The sequence below is a fragment of the Apteryx mantelli genome, chromosome 6 (assembly GCF_036417845.1).
Source record: "Apteryx mantelli isolate bAptMan1 chromosome 6, bAptMan1.hap1, whole genome shotgun sequence".
In the NCBI taxonomy this organism is placed as follows: domain Eukaryota; kingdom Metazoa; phylum Chordata; class Aves; order Apterygiformes; family Apterygidae; genus Apteryx; species Apteryx mantelli.
Genome location: NC_089983.1, coordinates 22,307,790 through 22,333,499, shown reverse-complemented (window position 1 = coordinate 22,333,499; position 25,710 = coordinate 22,307,790). Strand labels below are relative to the sequence as shown.

The 25,710-nt window shown below is 39.2% G+C and overlaps 2 protein-coding genes across 4 annotated transcripts; both read left to right on the top strand.

The window, feature by feature from the left end:
* The first annotated feature begins 396 nt into the window (after window positions 1–396).
* On the top strand, window positions 397–8,086 carry DUSP19 (dual specificity phosphatase 19). Its single transcript, XM_013960495.2, has 4 exons — window positions 397–750; window positions 999–1,045; window positions 2,627–2,779; window positions 6,923–8,086. Exons 1-4 carry the CDS (start codon window positions 525–527, stop codon window positions 7,142–7,144), a joined length of 648 nt encoding a protein of 215 aa, XP_013815949.2. The 5' UTR covers window positions 397–524; the 3' UTR covers window positions 7,145–8,086.
* Window positions 8,087–8,821: 735 nt separating this feature from the next.
* Window positions 8,822–17,918, top strand: NUP35 (nucleoporin 35). 3 transcript variants are annotated; one of them, XM_067298965.1, is made up of 9 exons: window positions 8,822–8,895; window positions 9,760–9,889; window positions 11,458–11,582; window positions 13,271–13,331; window positions 13,947–14,088; window positions 14,458–14,527; window positions 14,618–14,746; window positions 16,743–16,907; window positions 17,249–17,918. In XM_067298965.1, the coding sequence occupies exons 2-9, from the start codon at window positions 9,796–9,798 to the stop codon at window positions 17,324–17,326; spliced, it is 864 nt and encodes a 287-aa protein (XP_067155066.1). In that variant the 5' UTR covers window positions 8,822–8,895; window positions 9,760–9,795; the 3' UTR covers window positions 17,327–17,918. The 3 variants fall into 3 exon arrangements, with proteins under 3 accessions (XP_067155066.1, XP_067155065.1, XP_013815981.1); XM_067298964.1 differs by having other exon boundaries at window positions 9,719–9,889; XM_013960527.2 differs by lacking the exon at window positions 8,822–8,895 and adding an exon at window positions 9,141–9,193 and having other exon boundaries at window positions 9,719–9,889.
* Window positions 17,919–25,710: the final 7,792 nt, after the last annotated feature.

Below are 25,710 nucleotides of genomic sequence, written 5' to 3'. Positions count from 1 at the left end.
CTGGCCCAGTAGGCCGGGAGAAAAGTGATTTTACATTCTAATATTTTCTATGTAATTGTTTGTAACATTTTCCCCACGCTTCCATGGAGAAACTCACAGTCACAATCAGGCAGGCCCGCCCGAGCGGCCGGCCCCGTCCCACCCTCCCGCGGCTCGCGGCTCGCGGCTCGCGGCTCGCGGCTCGCGGCTCACGACCACGACCACGACGACGGCGGCTGGCGCAGCCCAGCGCTGCCGCCCCGCCCGCGCCCGCCCGGCGGGGAGGCCGTTACCGCTCCCTCAGCGACGCCGCGGGGAGGCGCCGGCGCCCCGCGCGCCCCCGAGAGCCCCGCAGCCAATGGGAGGCGGCGCGCGCCGGGCCAATGGGCGGGCGCCCGGAGCAGCGGGCTGAGGAAGGCGAGGGGAGGCGCGGCGCGGCGAACCGAAGCGAGGCGCGCGCCGCCGCCGCCGCCGCCGCCGCGCGGGCGCTGCCGTTGCCGTTGCCGTTGGGGCCGGGGGGCGGCGGAGCGGCTGCTGCCGGTGCCATGCACTCGCTCGGAGAGGAGATCCGAAGCTTCTCCAGGGCGAACCTGCGGAAGCAGTGCACCAGGGTGACGACGCTGACGGGGAAGAGGATCATCGAGACGTGGCGCGGTGCCTGCGTGCAGGTGGTGGAGGAGACGGGGCCCGGCGATGGCGGCGGCTGCGGCTACGTGCCGGACCTCAGCTCCGACCTGCAGGTCGGCGTCGTTCGGCCCTGGCTGCTGCTGGGTGAGTCGGGCGCGGGGCCGCCGGCGAGGCCCGCGGGAAGATCTGTGCTTCGCCCCTGGCCGTACAGTTGCGGTTAATCGCAGGCAGTAAATAATTTACTGCACTCGTTACATTCAATGGGCTCCAGGGAGAAAGGTCTCGGGACTTTCGGAAGTGACCGTTACTGACTGCTGTGGGCTTCTTGACGGTGTGATACTACGTGATGCGAAGTGATAATTCACGTGATAACAAGCTCACTCTCTTTCCAGGGTCGCAGGATGCTGCTCATGATTTGGAGACAATGAAGAAGTATAAGGTAGCACTACGTAGCGATAAAAACGTATCTCACATAGTGCTTGTTAGTGTATTTTTTTTTAAGTTGGAAAAGTCTTAAAAATATATATTCTCGGGTAACTTTAAGGACAATAATAATACTAAAATTATACTTTTAAAAGGCTGCTACCAATAACTCCTGTAGCAGCTCCATTCACAGATGGATGGATGCATGTGAGTTTCACAAGAAGTTGAAATGCTTTGCTGCAAGACTCAAGATTGTTTAGCGCTATTTATAGAATAGATTCTGGCCTTGCCATACGTGTTCAGATGCTTAGCAGAATCAAGCCTACTTGCTTTTATGGAAATTGTTAAAAGGAGAAAAACAAAACAATAACTTTAAGTCTGTCCTGAACATCCATCTTTTTACTCTTCTCTGTTAGGGTAATGAGGTGATATGGCCTTCAGACCATTGTGCTTCTGCAGGACAGGGCATGCACTGACCTGGCATCCATTGCCATCTAAATGTCACTTCGACGTAAATTAAAATAATCCATGACTTTACCATACCTTGAACAGAGCAAAGATGGCAGGAAGCCAGATTTGCTCTTTTCTGCCAAGTGCAAGTATAGTTTACTCTGAAATTCTTGTGCTCCAATAAACTTTACTGGTAAGTCAGTAGAAAGAACATTACTGTGATGGGTTAGGGCAAGCTTTGAAATTTGGGGGATTAGGGGGTGATCTATGCTGTCATTCCCATTGGTTTCTCTTTTATTTTCCATCTGTACACTGACAACTCCCTTTTCTGTTTAAAATCCTTACTTCAGTCTGCATGTTTGGGTGAGTACAGATCGTTTCATTTCCTCTCATTTGTGATGAGAGGGGGAAATAAAAGAGCTCTTCAATCACATGATTTGTAGCAGGAGGTTTAAAGCTCATTGACCAGGTTGTCTGACTGGGTTGGTGCCAGTGAGTATGCTCAGATAGCAGATCTCAGTGTCACACTAAATTTTGGGGCATTAACATTCATCCTTGAATGCTATGGTATTTATGGTCACTTTAAATTTCTTGGCACTTCTCTGCAATACTTTAGCTCTCTGTCAAATTCAGTGTAGCTAATCAGTTTCTCCCTATATCTGACAAATTAATATTTATTCTTCTTTTTCTGTTGGGTACTATGTCTTTGTACTGTAAAACGGAAATTGTTCCATCCAGAGTTGTTTAGACTGCAGTGATGAATTCAATGCTTCCTGCTTGTAAACTGAAATAGATTTTGAGTACCTACCTGGTGATCAGACATTAAATAAAAGAAAGGTATGACTCAAAGTAGCTTCAGTAGATATAAAGTTACCTACTTGAAATACCTTCATTGCCCTAATGATAATTGCCAGTTTGTTTTAATAAAAAAGAAGAAAAGTGAAATACAGCACAATATATTTTAACACTCAGTAAAACTTTGCTTGGAAGAAAACACACCGTAGACAGGATATGTATATAAAACTGAACAGTGCAGTTGTTTGAGTTACAATCTAGGTATGTCTAATGAATAATCTACCTTTGTTACTGCTCATTTGCTTGCAGTCTTCAGAAAATTCCTTTTTTTTTTTTTTTTTTTTTGACTTAGGTTACTCATGTTCTAAATGTGGCATACGGAGTTCAAAATGCCTTCCTCGATGACTTTATATACAAGAGCATTTCTATTCTGGATCTCCCAGAAACTGATATCACCTCCTACTTCCCAGAATGTTTTGAGTTTATTGAGAAAGCCAAGATCCAGGTACAGTATATGAATAATTAATGCTACTAGTTATCCTGTTTAGATTATTTATTACCCTATTTAAAATCTAAAACAAAAAAGAAAGTATGGTACCAAATGAGTACCTTTGTCATTGCTTTTTTCATTTCAAGTAGAGAATTCAAGCAATTTCTAAGCATTCCTCAAAACATGACCCTGCTATTAATCCCCATTCCCTGTCAGTATTACTTTTTTTAGAATGACTGACTTGCATGTTATAGAGACATGTTTCTTTAACAAAGCTGGAGTGGTGTGTGCCTTTAGATAAAGAAATCCCATATAAGTTACCATATCTGACAGAGGGAAAAGGAAAAAATCCATCAGAGAGGTTATTTTGAATTAGAAGAAAACATAGCAGGAAGATGAGTAAGGCCTATATAGGTCTCTGCGGTTTGTCAGCTGCCATCCACCATCCTTGTGCTTTTCCTTGACTGTCCACTGAAGACGCAACACATTCAACTATGAAACCACATACAGTTATGTACAAAGACTATCAGAGAACTCTTTGTAGTCTTGGAGCCAAACAGTGATTTTAACTGCTAATAAAATCCTGAAAAAGATGGGACATAGGAAATGGGGTGAAGGGACTGCTTTTGGGGTTGCTTGGCAGCCCTATATATGACCAAGATCATCTCTGACTCCTATTTGTAAAATTCAGACTTACTGTATTTTCATAACAACCTTTGCTTTGGTATAAACACTATGACTTGACACACAAACCTTATTGGGCATTATTCCACCATATCTACCATATTCATTATTTACATAGTTTGGGATAAAAGAAGATAATCTTGTCCCAGCTTTCTTTGTGTCACACAGTGTTCTTTCCTTCTCTCATACATCATTTACAAGCTATGTGATACACATTGTCACTGAATGACCTTCTTAAGGTTTCTAGTTACGGTTTCCACTTAATTTCTAAATGAGACTTGCCATTCATAACTGCAATTGTGCTGCTGCTCTGCCTCTGGTGTTTATGTTCTAGTTACTATTCTGTAAGCAAAGAAGTTTTCCTGAAAACTTTTACAGCAATATTAATAGCTTTGTAATGGAAGAGTTGGACAAAAGATCACATAATTGATAGAAAAGATGTCCTCAAGGAGCAGTTCATGAAGCATGTGATAGTAGTGTGTGGAAAGTGGGATGGCTGGATGGTTCTGAATCCTCCTATTTGCTTTGTCAAGATAGAGTTAGAAAAAGCTTATGATAAGTTGTATAATGAATTTGTAGTGCTTTTGTATGTAAGTAGTTACAAAGAGATAGTTTCATTTCCTAAGGTAGGGGAGGGAGAGAGGATTGCTGGTGAGAGAAAGCATGATATATAGGAAATTATTACTAAAACATGGTTAACAGAAGGAGTATGAGAGCACTTAGAGAATGCAAGTAAAGCCTGCACTGTTCCTTAAGTTACTGACAGTTGGTACTCATAACAGAATGGAGTTTTCTAAAACTAAAACCACGCGAGTCTGTAGACACCATGGTACAAATTCTGATAATGATCAGAGCTCACCTCTTCTTCCAGACTTCAAATAGATAGACAGATTTACTACAGCGTGTTAGGTGACCCACATCAAATCATATTGCTATGAATGAGGGATAGTTTTTGTTTGTTTGTTTAATATCTAATCACAAAGCTTCTAAAATCTTGCCTTTCCAGGTTCTGCAAAGAACTCTTAGCTCATTCATGAACATCTCTCCATATCGCTGCCTTTCTCCTACTTAAAGCAAAAGCCCTGGCACCACTGCAAAGTAAAGTGGATCCCAAAGAAACTATGTTAGCCCCTGGTTCTTCATCTAAAGCTTTACGCTTCTTCTCAGTGAGGTCTTTTGACGACTGTGTAATCACTACATAACTACTCTTTCCTTTTGGTGGAAGGACATTATACTTTTCCCCATATAAAAATTCCAGGAAAACCTGGTCTTGAATCTTGCAGGTTCTTGTAAGTCGATAAACAATTCCTAGGTAGAATAAGGTTGGGCTATGAGAATCAGAATAGGGAGTTCTTAATAAGTAGAGATAAATTTAATATCTGCAGTCTATTTCTTGCTTTTATTCTGTATCCATATCTAATGCAAAATTAATAGGAATTATGTGCCAAATTCATCTTTGTATAAAAAAGCAACAGGGATTAGCAAGGAAGGCTAAATGTGCTCAGTGGTAACTGGTATAATGTTGTTGCCCTTGTTCATTCATGTTCAGTAGTTTTCAGTTCTATTCCATTGATATCATTATATAATTTTTGGCAGTGTACAACAGAGCAGTCATAAAAGAAAACTTGAGAGAAACATGAAATGGCAAAATAAAGCATGAACTGAACAAAGAAAAAAATGAATCACTTTCAATGATGATTTTTAACTTTCAGTGCCACTGCTAGATATTGATCTCACTTACAGTAGGTTATGTCTAAAATAACTCCCATTAAATCAGCAAAAACTACCCCAGATCTATAGTGGATAAGCTTGAGCACTTGCTTCATTAGCAGTGACATAAATGTAATTTTTTAATGTCATATTATTCTTACTAAGGAAGCAGCGGACTTATAGTTTGCCAGTGGCACTTCTGCAATGAATTGAAATACATACATAAATCTGCTTTCCACTCTGTTGCAGTGTGCGATCAGGAAACATGCCCCCAAGAATGTGAGAAAGGGAAGAGAGATTGTAACATCCAGCAAACAATGCAAAGGGGATGTGATTTGCATTGCAAGAAAGAGTGAAATTGTGATTCATTGTGCTGGGATTCAGAAGCTTAGATTCAGATCCTAGCTCTGCCACAATCTTGTGTTAACTTGAGCAAGTCATTCTAGTCTTAGCTTAGCATTTCTTCAACAAGTATAATACTTCATTTCATACTTCTTTGTCTTATTGTTTAAACTGTAAGATCTTTGGAGCAGGAACCATTTTCTGCTGTGTGTATATTAATACACCAGATGATTGGAACTTCAAGGTCTGTAACATAAATCATAAAGTTCCTGTAAAGGAACCCTGTCAGCTACAAGATCTTTTTTTCCTCTGGGTAAAATGTACATTGAGTAATTTGTGCATGTTAAGGGCAGGCAAAGCTGACTGCATCTAGAATATATTTCTTTAGCCTCAAATATCTGAGCACATTTTGTGTTGTGTTTCAGTATCTTTATTCAGAGTATGGAGATGCTAGCAGACAGTTTGTAGTGAGCCTTTGCCAGGTCATAGTCTGACAAACAAACATGACAGCCTCACAAAGCCTGGGCATTGCAAATGTGACCTAACCTACACTAGATCTTAACGATTGTTAACTCATGCCCATTATATTTTAACAAAACTTGCAGTGTCTTTTTAAAGTGTCATGGAATTGCTTCAAAAGTGGTTCAGGAAATATTTAAGTAGGGTAAAAGTATTAATTTTGTATATAATTCAAGATGAGTCTGAATTTAACCACCAGGAGAACATCTGTGAATTTAAAGAAAGTTGGTAGTACTGGGTTTTGCACCTTAGTCCCTACCTAAGGGACCATAGTTGTACCAACTGATACAGTTGTATGAGCAGTGTGATAGGGAGGTAGAGATTTGTTGCAAGTCACACTGTAACTTTGCTGATTTTTCTGTTCCTATGCATGATCCTGCTTACCCAAAACCTTCACGGAAGAACTCCACAGTACACAAGAAACATGACTGAAACTATGGGATGTTCTAATACCTGCCTCTGTCTAACAGCTTGCTGCATCACTGTGTTTTTAATCTGGTTACAAGATATAGTCAAGTTCCTCTCTGTATTGCAAATAAAATCTATTTTTAAGTTGGCACCCAATATCTTAGTATCCCAGATGTCTTTGATTTGGATTTTATGTAAGGGAGATGCAGCAAGGTCTTGAAAGGGACAAAGGAATGGGGTCCGGTAATTAGTTCTAAGACATTAGTATAGTTAGGTCTGAAGTATTTTGTAATTATGAAGTGGCTTTGCTTAGACAAATATTTAAGTTGGGGCTCTCTATCTTTGTTTGGAGTTACTTATATGTGTATATGTTTTTGTTTTGGAATCAGTAAGGAGCTTTTAATAAATGTTAATAGATTTCATGTTAAGTTTCCAATACTTGTTAATATCTACTTAATGAGTATCTCAACTATGTGTTTCATTTGTTTCTTGTAGGATGGTGTGGTACTGGTTCACTGTAATGCAGGAGTCTCTCGTGCAGCAGCAATAGTCATCGGTTTTCTAATGAATTCAGAAGGACTCAGTTTTGCTAGAGCCTTTTCTCTGGTGAAAAATGCAAGGCCTGCTGCTTGTCCAAATCCTGGCTTCATGGAGCAGCTTCACAAGTACCAAGAATACAATAAAAAGGCAAATGGAAGCATAAATGATCATGACTGATCAAAAGGAAGAAGTGAAACAATCTGTTTTGACTATACAATAACAGATGTTGGATGTACTTTAATCTGTCATTTTGCAGTTCCCTTTCACATATGCATTTTAAATTCATTCTCCACGCATTTTTATTCTGTGTTCCCTCCCTGCTCTTTTTTTCAGCATCTAGTTTAGAGGCCAAATGGCATTCTACTGACTTCAGAGATGATTTGGCCGAAGAACAAGCTCTTTCTAGAGCAATGATAGAAAGATAAAGTTCTCTTTTCCTTGCAATATTAGGAAAAAACAGAATGATGGGCTTTATTGAACCATCAGACAATGCAGCCAATAGAGAAAGGACATAAAATGATAATTGAGATAATAAAGTTGCCCTGTTTACTTTAATATTAAACTGAATCTTTATTCATTCTAGCTGATTGTAAAACCTAGATAATAAAATGTTCCTGTAATAAAGTACCTTGCTATTAGGTCTTGAATTGATATTGCAAAGAAAGAAGCTTTTATTGAATTTCATGGGCTAGCCACCTGATAAATATTTTTAGAAATTAAACCAGATGGTCTTTTGATGGAAGTAAAAAAGGCGTAGGGTGCTTTAATACTTTATTTCTTTTTACCATTTCCCATCTAGTAATGATTCAAAGTGCACTAACATGATGTTTTTGAAGTGCCGGAACCAGGCCATCAGTTTTTATTTTGGTAGATTGTTTCAGGAGAGATATAAAAAATATTTAAAGCAACATATCTCAGAGTTACTGCTACTGCCTTTTCTTTGCATCCAGTCCTGCACTGCTGTCTTCTCACTCCATTCAACATCACCTAAAAAGAACATATATGATAGAGTTTGTTAAAGATTTTGTTAATGTAGTTAGTGTTTTCTGTGGCCTTTATGCCAGCTCTAAACTGCTTGACATGTTAATATACAATAAAAGAGTTCTGTGTTTGGATAAATTTTGTGCTAAATGAAAGATATTTGAAAGGCTTGGTTGCAAGTACTGATACAGTATTCTCTCCTCCTCATACCACTCATTTGAATTGCAGTGTGTCACTGAGTTTCAACTACACTGTGTCTACTTCTCAGTATTAATTGTTCATGCTCACTGTTAATGCAGGTTTTAGGTGACCCCCATATTGGCATTTGCTGGCCATCATTTTCCCATTTCAAAGGGGGAATGGGTCATTCCATTGCCATTTTAGGTGTGGGTGGCTAAACGTGCTGCGAACCTTGGAAGTGCCTGACCAGCCTCTCCTCCGGTGAGTAACCTTTTCCACGCCATCTCCCGTTCTTACTCACGGGTTTATGAGTTGTTGGCCCTAGAAACGCTGCGGAACCAACGTGTAACGATAGCTACGGGTCTGCACGGGTGTAACGAGCCTCGGGGCCACAGCTTCGCCCGGCCTCCGCACGAGCCCCGCCAGCTCGGGCGGGGCGCGGCGGTGACGCAACCTCCCGGGTGACGCAGGCGATGCTCCCACCTATCGGGGTGGAAATCGCCGGGCCGCGCTTTGTGATCTCCCGCCCCGAGGGCGGGGCCCGGCAGTGACGTAGCTCCATGTCGTGCTCGGCGTCGCCACCCCGGCCTCTCCCCGCCAGGGGGGGGCTCGCGAGATGGCGGGAGGGTGGGTGGGAGCCACAAGGCCGCGCCTCCCGGAAGTGACGTCGGCAGGCGCTTCCGCCCCGTTTGAAAGCGCCTGGCGGAGGTGTCGGCAGCCGTTTCCCGCCGCCATGGCCGCCTTCGCCGTGGAGACGCCCCTCGCAGGTGAGCCGCGCCGCGGGGCCGCCCCTCCGGGCTGCGCCTCGCCGCGGCCGCGCTGGCCTCCCGCCGCCTCGCCCGCGCGCGCGCAGCCGGCGGCGGGGCGCCTCGGAGGCCGCCGCTGCCCGAGCTGCGGCCTGGCTCTGCCCCTGCCCCGGGCGGCGCGGGCCGCCGGCGGTACCGGCGGCCGGAATCCGGGCAGTGCTGGGCCGCAGTGCTCAGCCTGGTGTCGGTGGCCGGCTGCACCCGGAGATTGCGGAAGGAGGAGCGCCTTCCTCTGAGGGGAAGCGAAAGGGGGTGTGCGGTGAGCTAAACGGCAGCAGCACAAACGTTTCGTGGTGTCAGAGCTGTGCTTAGAGCACCCCAAAGCAGCAGTCCCGAGCAAGCTTGTGGGCGCGAAGCGTGGCAAGCCGCGCTCTGGTGCCTGGGCCGCAGCGAAACGGAGGTGGCTGGCAAGAGCCCCGAGGGCTTTGGCAGGGCATGTTCTCTGGGCGGGGGCACAAAGCAGGATTCTTGATAGGATTTCTTTCAGAAGTAAAATAAACACCTTAACAAAGCAAATAGAGGCAGATGTCTCATGTGACCAAAGTAGTATATTTTAAGAAGGAAGTCCCAGTGTGGCAGTTCTTTTACTGCCTTTTAGATAGTGCAGTTGCTAAAAATGCAAGATTATGATAACTTATTTTTCAAGAAAATAAAACTTATTAGAAACATCTTATTCATTGTGAATTCGTTTGCAGTTTATTTATGGAACTGCTATGTAAGTGATGGGAGAGACTGGATTGTTTGGCTGCTGTGAAGTTTTTAAATTTTGTTTTTGTTAATGTAGGAGCTGAGCCAATGACTCTTGGCTCCCCGATGTCTCCCAAGCCAGGTGCTGGTGCTCAGTTTCTTCCTGGATTTTTGATGGGTGATCTACCTGCTCCAGTGACTCCACAACCACGTGCTTTAAGTGGCCCTACTGTTGGTGTAATGGAAATGAGGTCTCCTCTACTTGCAGGTCAGGATTCATTAAAAACTGAGAAGTTGTCCCAAGAGTAAGAATTAGGGTTTTCTTTATTGCTCTGACTGTTGCAGACTTGAATCCATGTAGCTTTAGAATTTGCTTGACAGTGAACTTAAATGTGTTCAGTTTAGTTTGGCTAAACTTCTCAGAGTAGGCTTAAGCTTAACAAATATTATAAATTGGCAGTTTTGATACCAGGAAAGGCTACTTCTACAACAAAGGTAATATGAACCTCTCCTAATATAAGTTCAATTTATACAAGTCTTTACAAATCAGTTGCATGTACAGCCATCTGCATTTTCTTTGCTCAAAGCAGTTAGATATCTGCTGGCAAACTAAATGCAGCTCGTGAAAGCTATTGATTTCTTTGCAATGAATTCTAAAAAGCCGCTTACAGATTGTCAGGTTCTTAAAATTGAATGGAGAAAAAATAAAAAATACTAAGTATCTAGTAATTGATGTAGTATTTGACAGTCTTAATGTCTGCTGCAATTGGGCTGCAGTAGTGACACCTCTTACCTGTTGGAGGTAGATGCTTTTCTCTTTCCAACCACCTTTCCTCCCCCTCCCCTTAAATGCAACCCTCTTGAGAAACTAGTTTCAAAAATTAAAATAAACATGTGCATTTCACCTCATCTTTTTTAAAAAGGGATCATTACAGCAACAGCGTGTCAGTTCCACAAACAGGGCAACCAGTAAAACACTAACAGACGTTTCCTAAAACAAGTGGTTAAGTGTATTATTTAAACTTAAGGTGAGAACCTTGAAGAGAGAGTGCTTTACATAGTATTTTAAAGCAGTTCCTGGATGTGTTAAACTGGTGAGAGAGGAGTCTTGAGGTAAGTGAAAATTGTAAGGTCAAACTACTTTCTCTGGTGTAAACCCACACAAAGTATTCAGAGGTATATCAAGATCTTTCAGTCAATTTAATTTGCTGTAATAGTGGAAGTCCTAATGTTTAAAAAATGGTAGGGCAGCTAACTTAACTTCATCCTTGCTATATGCAGACTAGTTCCTACTCTTGGGAGCTTACACTTTATTTAATATGAAATTTTATGGGAAGGAAAGGAATAAACAGTGGGACTTTGACAGTGTAAGCAATGCTGTACACATTTTGACATGGTTCTTTAGTACAGTATGTCCCTTAATTCTTAGAAACCTTGCTTTTGTATCTCTGATAGGGGGCAGTTAGTCTCTGAAACAATTCAAATGTTAATCTGCCTTAAAGCAGGAAGGATGTAGCTATGCTTAGAACTCTTTAAAAAGAACAAGTATGTTTAAATAGGGAATATATCAGGTTTAATCAAGTGTGTTATGACAACTGGCGATTTACAAGTTTTAGATGATGCCTGTGTAAGGAGACAGTTTCTGATAAATATGTAATATTCATGCACAGAACTCTCTAACCTGAGCAGTTTGGTAGGTCAGATGGTTTTGCAAATCCCCAGTGAAAGAATAAATGGTCTTTTGTGGCTGAGTTTGCTGTTGAACTTTCAAGAACACAACAATGGAGTAAAATTACAGACTTTCTTAGGCTTTTTGTCTGCTCCTTTTAAGTGCAGGTGGCTCTCCCCCACAACCAGTAGTCCCTACGCATAAAGATAAAAGTGGTGCTCCACCAGTTAGAAGCATATACGATGAATTATCTAGTCCTGGACTTGGACCAACACCTCTAACCTCAAGACCGGTAAGTGGTTTATGTACTGACTTATTCTCAGCAGAAAACATGAGGTAGATTACTGCTTCAGTGAATTCTTTAACTCAGTTGTATAAACAGTTGTAGCAAAATGACTGAGTTTTCAGTTCACGTTGTTGCTTGCTCTGGTTGTTTTGTGTGCCTGTTCCTTTGTAGTAGTAGCTCTGCAGTAGTGGAGCTTTCTTCTGTAGTTGCTGTTTATCAATAGACAGTAGAGAATGAAAAACACAGATCTTGCCTGTATTATGCTTTTTACATGACAGATACAGACTTGTTGCAGCCCTTCACCTTCTTGTAAGTTTATTTGGTTGCTGATTGCCAGAAATATCCAAATAAATGTGATCTTTTCTTTTGGTGTGCTTACAGAGGTAGAAGAGATTCTGTGCTGAGTAAAATACCTTATCAAACGGGGTAGGGGGATACAGGTCATTTTGGAAGAGCAACAGTAAAATTTCTAGAAGATTATGTGAATAAACACCTTTGCTGCTCACCTAATCTGAGCAGTTAAGTGCTAGTAAGCTCTTTTTCAGTGAACATGATTCTTCTGATGCAAGAGAACATTCACTGAATGAGCAGGCCTTTTATTGAATGTTGCCTTCTGAAAGGATTATTCTAAAGTTTCAGGTCCTCTGTGAAGAAGAGAATCCACTACTGTCTTGAAGAAGTAAATGTTTCCAAAAAAATTATTAGCGGCTATCAGTTAGAATGCATGCTGCTAAATCTACAAGTGCTCCAATTTGCTTGATCTTGGACATAAGAATTGCCATGATTCAGGATAAAAATAAACTTATTTTTTCAGATATTGAGATTCTTCTATATTAAAGAGAAAATAATGGGTAACAGCTAAAACTTGAAGTTGCACTAAAGAATTGAGAGAGAATAGTAAGTCTGGTGATAGAAAATACAAGTGTGTGTATGCTTACATGATTTCTAAATCTTTTAGACAGTAAAAATCAGATACTGATAACTTACAATATTGGCATCCTTTCCCTCAGGATGCACACAAATAATGTGTGAAATACTATAATGCAGCAATAGTGAGATAACTACCTCGACAAAGTTAACCTTTAAGGTTTCTGAGTATTGATACCAAAAGCTATTTGCCTTGACAAAGGATATGTGATTGATGTTAGGTAACAGATTTGTTAGTCCAAAGTTTCCAGTTCCTATGACTTAAATAGGCTTTCTTGTATGACAGGAGATGTTGCTTGTTAGATGATAAAATACTGTGGACAATTCCTAAATTTTGTTGCTTGTGATTCTTTTCTTGGGTGTAATGGTATGCTCTACATTCCTGTACTATCTCTGCTTCTAACAGTTAAGTTTCGTAGTAAGATAGCTAACTGCATTATTTTCTGTGGCTTAGTAATCAGTTGTAAATTCCAGCATGTAATAATTGAGGCCTACTGGATGTTCAGGCTATCTACTAGGCTACTAAGTTGTGTTAGAATGTAAAAATGGTGTTGAATAGGTGGGGGAGAGTGTGTGGGGCGAGTTTGGAAACCTTGTATTAAATAAACATATAAATGTGTCTGATCTTAATCTTGAAAGTTAGAAGGAGTAACTTAAGGCAAACTGTTAATATTCTTGCCTGACATTAAGTTGCCTGAAAATGATCTTTTCTGATATGAAAAGTATACTACTTAGAATGATTTGTTACTTTCTGTATTTTAATGCAGCCCAGCTTTTCTGTAACGCAGAGCCCATTGGTTGGAACTATGCCATCAACTCCTGGAGCAGGTAGACATCCTGTCAAAATATATAGACTACTTTCTTATTGCCTTCCTTAGTACTCAATTAAAAATCATTATTGTCCAGACTAGATCAACTCCTTGCTAATTTGCAAAGCAGTCACGTCTTTCTTACTAGTTCTTCAAAAGGTATGTGAATAGGAAATACCTTTCCACCATGACACTGATTGAATCAACCATCTTTACTTGTTCCTTGTGGAGAGCTTGTTACTGAATTGAGCACAGAGGTAGTTTTACCTGAGTAAAGCTGCTGAAATTGATGGGTGGCCTTCCACCTTCATAAGGCTTTCTACCTTTTGTATGAACCTATGGCATCTTGCTAGGCTTAATTCTGGATAGTCTTGTTCCTACTTGGCCTCTGTATTAAGCTGCTGCTGCTGTTTAAGTGTTAACAAGAAAGCTGAGGCTAGTCACAAAACTCAGGAGCATGCTTGCAGATGTGAAGTTTGAATTGACTTACTATTTGTCTGCAAATAAATCTCCACCAGACTCTTTCATATACAAATGAAACACTTGATGTTGAATTTATCCTTTTAGGATATGTTCTTAAGCTTGTGTGTCTTGCAAAAGTAACTTGTTAAACAATGCCATTTCAATTTAACAGCTTCAAGTGTATTCAGCCCTGCAAGTATTGGACAGCCTAGAAAGACTACTCTGTCTCCTGCTCAGCTAGATCCTTTTTACACTCAGGGTGATTCCCTAACTTCAGAAGATCAACTTGATGACACATGGGTAACCGTATTTGGGTGAGTTGATTTCTGAAATATTAGAAATAATGGACAAAGTCTTGGCAACGTATGGAAAGAAATAGCAGTCAGACATTGCTGTTATCTGGTATTCCTAGGTTCTGCAACTGTGGTCAAAGCCAGCAAACAGACATATCTGATATTTTAGTGAAGCACCTTAGCTTAAGCTGCATGTTGTTTCTTCAGATTAGAAAGGCAGCATTCTACTATTGAGGTGTGTGGTAACATTATGCAAGTCACTGCTTCTAAAACAGTATTAATACATCATCTTGTTTTGCACTTCTAGAAACCCTTTATAAGGATGTATTTTAACACCAAAAAACTTGGTTCTCATTATGATTTTTTGAGTGTTTTTCCTCTGTTTTTCAGATTTCCTCAAGCATCAGCTTCATATATTCTTCTTCAGTTTGCTCAGTATGGAAACATATTAAAGCATGTGGTATGTCTTAGTTTGAGACTTATCTCTGAAAATGTTCTTGCACATTCTTTAAAACCTTAAATTTTGCAACTGTCATTTAATCTCATACAGATGTCCAATGCAGGAAACTGGATGCACATTCGATATCAGTCTAAGCTTCAAGCCCGGAAAGCCTTAAGCAAAGATGGAAGAATTTTTGGTGAATCTATCATGATTGGTGTCAAGCCTTGTATAGATAAAGTAAGTTAGTAACTGCTTTTACTTAAATATAAGGCACTCTGCTTTTGGACTTCCTTTTTATTTCTTTCCTGCTCCCTTAACTTTTTTGTTTTTGAAACACAAGGCATAGGTAGATAAGTTATATAGGTATAATCTATTAAACCTTAAATGAGTTTTTATTAAGTATTTGACAAAATGCCATGCTGAGAAGGGTCACTGTGGGAAGTCTCCATGATGCTTGGAAATTACCATAATACACAAATCTGTGTTGGTCTTCAAGATATGAATTGAAACCATAATTTCTTTAAGACTTAAGAGACAGTGGAGACGAAACAGTTTCCCAGATTGGAACCTGAGGCAGTGTAGCCTGCATTAGATGTGGATGTGGATTAAAATTGTTGTTATTGCTCCAAATTGTCTCTTGCATCCTCTGACTCTTATGTGACTTCTTATCTGATTCTGTCTTAAGTTTACCTTAGTACATTAGGCTGAAAATTTGCTAGCAAGACAAATCCTGATCTTACCACACACCCCCACCGTCCATTTTCCCTTCCTTGTAAATAGTAGTTGGGGGGTTGTAAATGATGGTTTTATTTCAGTCTGATTTTTTATTGTGAGCTGTTGGTTCCTGTGCATTGATTGTGCCTTATATATGGTATTGTGCACTAGCTTGAGCAAATGCCACTGTCATTTATTCCTCACAGAATTTTTGGTCTCCTCTAAAGGGACACAACACTTAAGGACTAATGCAGTAAAAGTAAAAAGTAAACTATTCTGAGAGGAAGGCCTTAGAAATAAAGCTGGTGATTATCAAATTCAGCTTTTACCAGTTTTAAACATTTCTTCCTATGTTGCTTAAAATTTGCACCTATTACAGTGCCCCTTTTCTCCACAGATTTGTGATAGGGCTTCCAGCCTCTCTTCTTACCTTATTTGTTAATTTGTTGTCCAGTTAGTATGACTGGCTGAATCACCTATAAGCCAAAACTCAAGAAACAATGATTTAAGACACTTAATTGTCAGACATCTGGTTCATTTGTTGCTTTTGAATTGTCATTATCTCTTTTGTGGATAGTGTTCACTTTTAAATATTGATAGATAAACCCGTGATCGTCAACTTTACCTTTCATATTTGCTGCTCTGACTGGTTTCCAAGGATGGGAATGTCTGTGCAGAAAGAGGTTGAGATGTTCAGTTTCTGGAAGCGAGAGAGAATTCTGGAGACTAATCCATTGAGGGCTTGGCCTGGACCTGTAAAACTCTTCCTTGCAATTGAAAACTAGATATGGATTTGACATCAGCTCAGGCTTCTGATCTAAAAGTTGCAGTTGGTTCTGTAGGTTCCCCTCATGCTGAGTGGAGGGTCAGCTGTCACCCATACTGGACACTAATCCTCTCCTGTATTTTGAAGAGCTGGTCTTCTGCCCCATGTGCTTTTGGATGTCTGCTTTCCTTCGGCTGGTTCAATGCTGTGCTCCACTGAGTCTAGATGCAGTAGAGGGAAGGTGGATCAGGTCTCCCCAGGCTGCTTGTCATCCCTCTTGTCTTGTGGAACGCATCATTCTGATCAAGTCACTTACTGCTTCTTCCATTCTCTGTGCATTGCCTTTTCAACACACACTTACAAAACGGAGCCAGAGCCTTCTGACTCCTTTTCCTAGTATTTGCCATGGGGACTGAAGGAAATTTCTTTGCAAATTGAGTCTGAGCGAAGCACTGCAGGCTGGTAAATACTTGGAGATTTACTCCTATCCAGGTCAAGTAAAATGTTTTAGAAATATCTGGAAGATGGTCATTATGCTATGTATGTTCAAGTGAGCCTGAAAAGTTATTTCCTGAAGCTTCCTGCAAGTCTTAACAGGTTGTACTGAAAGGCACTTTAAGTGTAGTCTTTGCTTGCTTTGATATGCAGACATATATTTTTATCAAACAATTTTATATAAGTCCATAAAGATTGGAATACTGTTGTATAGCTTTTCAGTTTTTGATTGTTACATTAACTTTTTTCTTCCCCAAGAGTGTGATGGAAAACTTTGAAAGAAACTCTACAACCTCAATGTCTTCAGTCTTTACTCCACCTACAAAATCCTTAGGCACACCAGTACAACCTGCAAATACTACCAGAATTTCTACAATGAGACCTCTTGCAACAGCATATAAAGCTTCCACTAGTGACTACCAGGTATTTTAAGGGGAGATAGCAACCCCCTCTGCCTTGCTTAATTGTTTGAAGCTAGACACATTTAAAAAAGTTAGTGGCCTTAGCCTTTTTCTTCTCCTGTCATTTCTTATAGCAAGTGGTAAAGAGGTGATTTGAGTGCATACTTAGTCTGCTCAGCTGCTAAAATCATTTAAAAAATTAATGACTTGTCACTTTTCCAGAAATTAAGAGTTTGTTTTGGAACTTACAAACATACTTTGGCAAAATATAGTAATACTTAAAAAGAGAAAAGTTTAATATCGAGTTAACTGTGTTGACTGATTCTCTTTATTTTCTCTCTTTCTCTTTCCCCTGCCTTCTAGGTGGTTTCTGACAGGCAGACTCCTAGGAAAGATGAAAGTATTGTATCTAAAGCAATGGAATATGTGTTTGGCTGGTAATAAACAAGAGGAAGGAACATACTAGGCACGGTTAGCATTTGAAATCTGCTACCAGCATCCTTGGTTAGTTGTATAACCATTGATGGCAGTACTCTCAACTTCCATCTCACCTGTTTTGCCTTCTATGAATTCAGCGGACATGTAGCTTGCACTTTAAATGATGGCAATGTGCACATGGTTTTAAAAATATAATCAGTGTAAATTTAAGTGCTTTTTTCCTGTTTGTGCTTTGATTGCATGACTAAAGAAGCATCAGCACTGACTTTTTTCCTTGTAATTACTTTTCCAACTTACTGGGAAGTAATTCACAAAATATTTAAAATGGCAGCTTTATCTACTGATGCCTTTAATTCTTTAATTTTATCCCCCCCCCCCAAAAAAAAAAAAAAAAGATGATGGGCTTCTTGCTGGAAGAACACTATGTACAGCTGGTTCCCAGGGATAAGGACTGTTTTTAGTATATGTAATCTTAATTTTTTTTTATTTGGATTCATTGCTGTTTTATAATTATCTCTGGCATCCTGTTCTAAATGTCATAGCAATCTTTTAACTCTTTATCCTATGTTTTATTAATAAAGCTAAATAAAATTCAGTCTTTTTAGGTTGTTTTTAAAGAAGAATGAGTTCTATTAGGAAATAGTATTTCTGTTACTCTTACTAGAGTTGATTATGAGGCTGCTTAATCTTTATTACAGTGTTAGCAGCAGAGCAGTTACTACTGACTTTTACTGAAGTAATAGCAACCAGAGTTAACACCAGTTAGGGTTTAAATGCATATCTCCATGGGTATTTCAGTGCACTTCGTAGCAGTTAACACACTGTAGCCTTCTAAGCTACAAAATGTTCAGCTGAAGTAGCTGAATTAAAAAATGAAATGTGTTGGTGACCAGAGCTGGTTTCATTTCAAGGTTGTTCTAAGAAATTGTTTCTGAGGTGTTGGCTGCATGCTGAATTTTTTGAAATTGAACCCCGTCTCCCTGAAGCTTTCTCTTGAAGGGGAACCTCTCAGGTAGTCACATGCATCATGTGAGCTCATGGTCTTAGACTGAGATAGCTTGTGAGAAGCTCTTTTATCTGGGAAAAGAGTAATTTTTCTTCAATACTTGGGAATCTACATGTAACTAATACTTTAATTTCTTTCATGTTTTTTTGTGTGGCTGTTTCAGGGTGTGTCAACATTAGAGTTTTATTTTGGATCAGGAGTGTGCTCCTGAAGTGAACCTCCCGTCATACCTACCTGCCATGCTTTGGTTCAAACTGCAATGTGGTCTCAGAGTTCATCAGCTGAACTTCTTTCAGATGAAATTATATTAGAAGATTAGTCCAGAAGCATGCCTAAAGAACTCCAAATACTAATGGACATTCAGTTTACAGGATTAAACTAAAGATGGTCCTGAGTAAAATCCCAGAAGTACTTAGTGAGGAAGTCAGGTCCTGAGCATCTGCTGTGGCTGGGCTGCACTACCTGCTATTGTAAGATGCCCTGATTTGCTATGACTATGCTCCTTGCATGTGGAGGGGGAGGGAGGAGGGGGAAAAAAAACACCCTGGAGTGGCATGACCATATTTATTGGGGGTGTGATGGTAATCTTTTGCAAATTACTTTTGAGTAGTTTCATAGGAAAACTGTGCCCCCCCCCCCCCCCCCTGTAGCTGGCTGGAGTTTAGAGCATTAGAATCTGAACCAGCCTGGTGATATCAGTTTTTTGTTTTTTTTTTAATTAAGTGAATCATGGCAGTCAGGGGGAGAAGAAGGAAGATTGACTGAAAAGGAGGAACTGTGGTCTAATTAGAGAATGAGTTTCTTTGTAGATGCACTTGGGGAACTTGCACAGTTCACAGTTCACAGTGCACATCCTCAAAAGTATGTTTCCAAAGTTTGTTTCCTTGCTTACTTGCTCCTGACACATGCATTCACATTAAGTGCATAGAAATAGGTATGTATATGTTTATACATGGAGAACTCCAGCCAGCCCCAGCCATAAAAGATGCTTCTGAGACCTCAAACTTTGGAAATCAGTGCAGAGATCTTCGGATCTAGCAGACTATACTCTTCTCTGAATCATTTACCAATAGTGGTAGGGCATACCATAAACCCGTTAGCTAGGTGCAGGTTGAGTTAAATGCCTGTTTGCATAAAATGTGAATAAATATATTACGGCCTGCAGTTGTCTGCACCATCCTTGTGCACTTCAGTCATACAGTCTTTAAGTATGAAAGCACCATACTCATGTTGTCCTGCATTGTGCTAGAGCTAATTGGTTCTCAGTATCAGCAGGACTTATGGGCTCAAGTATAGCACTATATTGTACTGTTTCCAGTTCTGCTAACTTGTCCTCTACTACCTCAGGGCCCTTTGTACTTTGTTGTATGGTGTAGAAGTAACCTGTGCCCAGGCAGATTCGGAGTTCTTTTTGAGATGCATTTTACTTTATTTGCAGGCTGATGTTGTATTAAAGATTGCTTTTTAGAATGAATGCTAATTGTTACTTATCTGTTTGTTGATCAAAGATAATGGAGCTGCTCAAACCTAATTAATATCCAAATATGTTTGCTCAGAATACACATGACTTTTTCTCACTGAAAAATATTTGACATGCAGACAACCTCAAAGAAAATAAGTAGTTCATATACATTTTCTTCTGCTAGTTGTTTTGCAAAATATAATTTTGGTGCACTTCAAAGCTAAAATGTGTGTAGGATTTAGTTACTTGAATTCAAGTGGTCAAGAATGAGATTGAACTCAAATCAAGTAAGGCTGATGCTGAATATAGAAGAAAGGAATTGGAGCCTAAGTCATTTGTTTAGCTGAACTGTTGTACCACTAAGTATCAGACTTAAAACTGTGCTCATAAGTGTTTTCACTTATCTCAGTTTCCTGTTTGTCATGCAGTCTCTTGTTTGTCATGGCTTTAGGAATTTTTTATTTATTTATTTTTGCAGCTTCCTGCACAATAAAAGCACTTGGGGGTAGTGTGCGTTTTTTCACTTTATTATGGAGGTAAATAAGAGAAGAAGAAAGTTTAGAACAAGTGAATGTGTATTTCTGTAAATAGCATTAGGTAATGCTCTTCATATGGCTTCTGCTGGTAAAGATTCCCCTTAATATATTTAGTGTTGTGCACTAGGTAAACCCTAGTCTCACTGGTAGTTCAGGCTTAGTGATTATGCAAATGTTAGTCTCACACTGCACAAACCACTGTACAACTTTATTTCAATGTGTTCCTGATGTGTTCTTACTAACTAAATCAGAGTACAGGGGGCCATGGGCGAATGGCCATGACTCAAAAGTACATGTGCGAAGAACATCTGAAACACTTGGATGTCTGCAAGTAAACTCAAGGCTGGTTACTGTTGTTAGGTAGCATTGCATTTAAAAATTAAGTTCTTCCTATTTGTTAGCCCTTTATATGCTGCTCTGCAATAAGGAGTAATGCTATGCTAACTGTTGTTAAAGATGTGATTTACATTAAAACCAAAATTAAGGACTTCAGCTAGTATTGGGTAACGTGCTCAGTCGTGGTTTCAATTGTATGAGATGTAAGACTGGAGACAGCATTTTTCATAGGATCATGGCCTTTAAAATAGAACTTTCTTGAATATTTTTTGTAGTCTGCCTCAAACACTAACAAGTTACCCAGGGATTTAATTTAATATCAAAATCTGTGCAGTTTTAAATTCTAGAAGGATCTGTTGTGTAGTTTTTGTGGCAATTTCATTACAATTTTAACTGGGATACTTTTTTGTAAAGGCTTTTTTTAAAGACAAGTAGGTAGTGTTTATCTTCCACCTCTCCTGCCATCCTGCTTCAATTTAGCTTTCTAGTAACTTTGAGTTATGTGTATCTGGGTAATGTGTTTATAAAATGAGGGTCAAATGTTAGAGTACTGCATGTTTGCTTCTCTATTTTAAACTTATTTCAAGTTGCAGGCATCTATCTCAATCTTGTGGCAATTCTTCAGAACTCTTTAGTTACTGGGCTTGTAACTGTTTAACTGATGCTGTATGGGATACAGTATCTTAATACTTTGTCTAGGCAGTGCCTAAATAGTACTGTGAGAGAACAATAGAGCTCAAATGTCATTTTTTAGTTGAAGTGCTTTTGTAATAAAAGAAGAAAGAACAAAGATGAATTTACAAAATGTAGTAACAGCATAATTTAGAAATAATTCAAACTTCTAAATACTGCTTGAATGAAATAGTTCTTAAACTTATTAAAAATCTTATCAGTATTTACTCATCTCCTTGTCATTTCGAGATGGATAAACTGAACAAATAGTATTTTAGCTGAAAATGCCGTAAAACCCATTTTACATAAACATAATTGGCTTTTTTCTGGTACTGTCCAAGTGCATGTATAACACAAGTCTTGCATGGGTTTTATCCTATTTGACTGTAGATGTCTAGAGCACAGGTGAATCCACAGAAATGTTGTATTGCTTAAATATGTTTTAAAATTTGTAAGCTCCCTTACTGTTCATTTGATAATAAAATCAAAACAAACTGGCTTACAACCAACTAAGATTAAGGAGTTGATTTACTAAATTTCAGACTGCAGGTGAGAAGCCACTGGAATAAACATTCTACCTGGAGCGAAAACATCAATCTGCAGACAACTTTGTGGCTTCTTGGTAATGCTGCATTTTCTTTTTTTAATTATGTGGACAAGGGTAAAAGGTGTTCTTTTGATGTGAAGTGTGTCTCCTGGTGAGTATCAAAGTGCAAACAGTACTGACTGTCAAACTTCTGTTAGTGTTTATAAATGAGAATTCAACATTCCAGGAGGAAAAACAGATAAAAGTTAAATAATGTTGAAGCAAAAACTGGCAATGACAGCTTGATGGAAAGTCTTAAGTCTGTGAAGGGACCTTGAAAAATGAATGCATTAAATAATAACTTTTTTGGTCTTTTATTAAGGAATCCTTCAACTCAATTACATTCTGTGTAATGCTTATACATTGTGTTTCTATCAGTAATCATATCTTCCACGTTTTCTGCAAGCAAAACCCATGTTAAAATGAAGAACGTTAGTCTGAGAAGCTGTAATTTGTACATCCTCTATAATGTTATCAAATATCTTGACTGTTCTTCAAGCTCTTCAGTTTTATAAGTGAACTTATAGCTTGAATAAGGAGTTTACTGCTGATGTAAGCAGATGCTGGTCTCTATAGATGAAGTACTGTTTTTGTACAAATAACAGTCCTTTTGTGCATAAAGGTGGAGAATCTCTTATTAGAAACAGCATGAAAGTCAAGAATTGCTTGGAACAGTTTTTATTTGCTCAGCTGTTCATCACACGTGTTTTGGGTTATATTTGGGTTTCTCAGATTTCAGCACAGTTTACTGCAAAAATCTTCTGAATGTCTTGTTCATTGTAGGGATGAACTTAATTTTCAGTAGGAAAAATAGAGAACTTTTCAATGACATTACTTTTTTCCCCTCTCCTTGTGCGTCAGTCACCTAATTAGCATCTTGTTTAGCTGCCATTGGAGCCCTGTGTGTTCTGTGAGAATCTCTGTTGCTGCAGAATTATGTTCCCAAAAACATGGTGTTTTTTTTGTTTTGGAGGATCTTTCCAACCCCCTACTGTTAAAAAAGTAACCTTGAAAGCCTGAGGCAAGGGTAACCTGACAGATGCCTGTGGAAAGCCTGAAAACCATAGTTCTGGAATGTGGATTATCCAGTTCCTCTCAATGGATTGCTTGTTTTCAAACCTAAAGATAGGCAAAATATCTTCTAAATTGGTTATCAGATAAAGCACTCTAGCTGAATATTTTAGTGACAGCACAGACTGGCTCTTTTGAGTGCTAGCATGCTAACTGGTTTTTGCCCCTTTGCCAAAACTTCCACTTTCTCCTGGCAACTAAGTGTATTGTTGGCTTGGAAGAGGCATGGTTGCAACACTGGATGTCATGAGTTAAAGCACTATAAAATGAATTTATTAAACAGTTTAAATTTTTAGTATATTAATAACATACATCATTAGTTTAACTAGTGCCAGTTTTCTGTCTCCTGCTCCAGAATACACAGCAATCAAGATGCAACAGAACTGAGATCTTGCTTCCGTGAAGCCTTAAGTATGGTTATGGCTTGTCAGTACTGACTTTTTTTTTTAAAACCTACACAATCAACTGTTATCTTAATCTCAGAAAAGCTGATGAAAAAGCTTAATGAAACTTCCTTTAAAAAAATTTGCTGCAAAGTGACAAATTTTTGTGGCACAGCATACTTTCTGGGTGGCAAATATTTTGACTTACTGGGCTTTCTCACTGAGCACCCTTAGTTCTCTATTTAAAGTATGCAAATTTGATGTTTAATGTGTGGGATTAATCTCTTGGATGCACCAGGGGACAAGATCTTGCCTCCGACTTCAATAAAATTGAGCTAAGGCCTGCAATATTTTCGAAGCATGGAATATAATAGCATGTAGTATCACATTTCAATATATGAAATGCTGTTAAAATTACCCATCATAGGGTACTGTAATGGGCTATCGATTTTAGTTGCCATGCTTTGTATTTCTTTGTAATTGAATTGTGCTTGTGAACATATGAAAATGTTCATTTGCAGAGTGAAGGTGGTAAAGTAAAAACTGCAGAGGTCAACTTTATATACAGGCTAGAGAGCAGTCTAGTTACCTTACTGTTTCCAAATAACTGCAGTATTAATAATGGAGTTTGCATGTGTTGAATAGTATAATTTTTGTTCTTGCTAGTGACAAACTAGAAAAACAGATTAGTTGTTATTCCTATGCACCTATTTAGACTTGCCAACTTTTGAGCTGCTAGTAAATATAGTTTTTTAGAATGAGAAGTATCAAACAGCTTTTACACCAAGAACTGTAGGAATGGGATAGGGTGAGTGTACAGCTTGGCTTAAGGCACCTTTCTAAAAATTAATTTTATGACACTTGCATAATTAAGAATGTGATTGCATATATTTTAAATGTACTTTTAATTATTTTGTTCTGGAGACAACTAGCCTAGCCTAATAGATATACAGTAAGTAACTGTAGTATGAGAGTTTTAGTGGAGTAGGTAAAGGTAATGACCTGTCTTTTCAGCTTATTTGACTGTTTAGCCCTCGCTAGCATCTTACTGGTTAGGTCTTGAAATGTTTTTTCCAGCTCTATATACAGTAGCCAGGGGAAAAGATCTTGAAAGACAGATCGCTAGTGTATGCTATAAGTAATTAACTAGTCGGAGTACTAGTCACTAGTATGGTGCCGGCAGTTGGCATTCTGTGCTTCAAGAAATTAAAACAAGTTTATTTGCAGCATGAGTTAAAGTTGTAAAATTGAAAATTGAAATTGAAAGTTGAAATGGTGAAAATTGAAATGTGATGCAGAAGCAGCTGCATAGCTTCTTCATTTCTACAAGACTTTGGCTGTATCATACCCTGGATAGAAGGGTATATAATGAAACTTGATGAATATTATGTATGGATACCAGATACTTGGAGTATCATCAGCTCAACATAATGTGACAAAGAACAGGTCTCAAAGTATAATTATATGTCTTTAGAAAGCAATAACAAGATCTGTGGGTGAAAAATAGTCTGAAAAAATGATTAGAAAACTTTTCTACTGCACAAATATTTATCATCAAACTACTCTAAGATCCAACAGGTATTAGTACCTTATGTTCCAATCTACCTTTTGTCATTTCAGATGTGTTTGAAAAATTTAAAGCTCTGATTTAAATTTAACTTTGGCATACAACTGTAACAATGGTGCCCTTACCACTGAACCTTAATACTTTGCATGACAAAATGAGGTTACATAAATTTGTCATTTGCTCTCAGGCCTATCACAACATTTAAAAAAAATAAGAAGCCTGGTTCAGCAGCACTTTCCCACTATTTTTTCCTCTGCTTTTTTTCTTGTGCAGTTAAAGTAGCATGATAAAAATTGCCACCTCTCTACTCTGTCAAGTGGGAAGTACATGAAATATGGTTGAAATAGCAATGCTCTAAATGCTCATAGTGAAGTAAATGCACAGTGTTTTCTCTAGCGAATATGTCTGAGTGGTGTTCTATGTGCCAGTTCTTTACTTGCTGGATGAAAAACTTCTTTTTAGCAACTAGACATGGTTTTGTGGATATCGTTCTCTGACCATCTGGAAGAGCTGACATGAGTCCCTGTAGGATGGACTGGGAACAACTAGGCGTAGGTTGGAGGAAGTTTTTGGTCTGGAAGAAATTTCTGCATAGGAATTTGATCCCACAGTCTCTGGTTTAGATTCTGTTTCACTTTTCTGTCTTCTCTCAAAAATTCTGGATTGTGAATTGGGAGAGGCCTCTTTCACTGAAAGATGTGCCAGCTGTGGTGCAGAACTGAAGGAAATGAGATAATGGTGGCTGTTGATCAGACATAGAAATATTGT

Coding starts and splice junctions, on each gene's coding strand:
- DUSP19 (XM_013960495.2), top strand. CDS start 525: ATGCACTCGCTCGGAGAGGAGATCCGAAGCTTCTCCAGGGCGAACCTG. Junction 1,046..2,626: donor AGACAATGAAGAAGTATAAG/GTAGCACTACGT, acceptor TTTTTGACTTAG/GTTACTCATGTTCTAAATGT. Junction 2,780..6,922: donor TTGAGAAAGCCAAGATCCAG/GTACAGTATATG, acceptor TGTTTCTTGTAG/GATGGTGTGGTACTGGTTCA.
- NUP35 (XM_067298964.1), top strand. CDS start 8,862: ATGGCCGCCTTCGCCGTGGAGACGCCCCTCGCAG. Junction 8,896..9,718: donor CGTGGAGACGCCCCTCGCAG/GTGAGCCGCGCC, acceptor TTGTTAATGTAG/GAGCTGAGCCAATGACTCTT. Junction 14,747..16,742: donor TCAAGCCTTGTATAGATAAA/GTAAGTTAGTAA, acceptor TTCTTCCCCAAG/AGTGTGATGGAAAACTTTGA.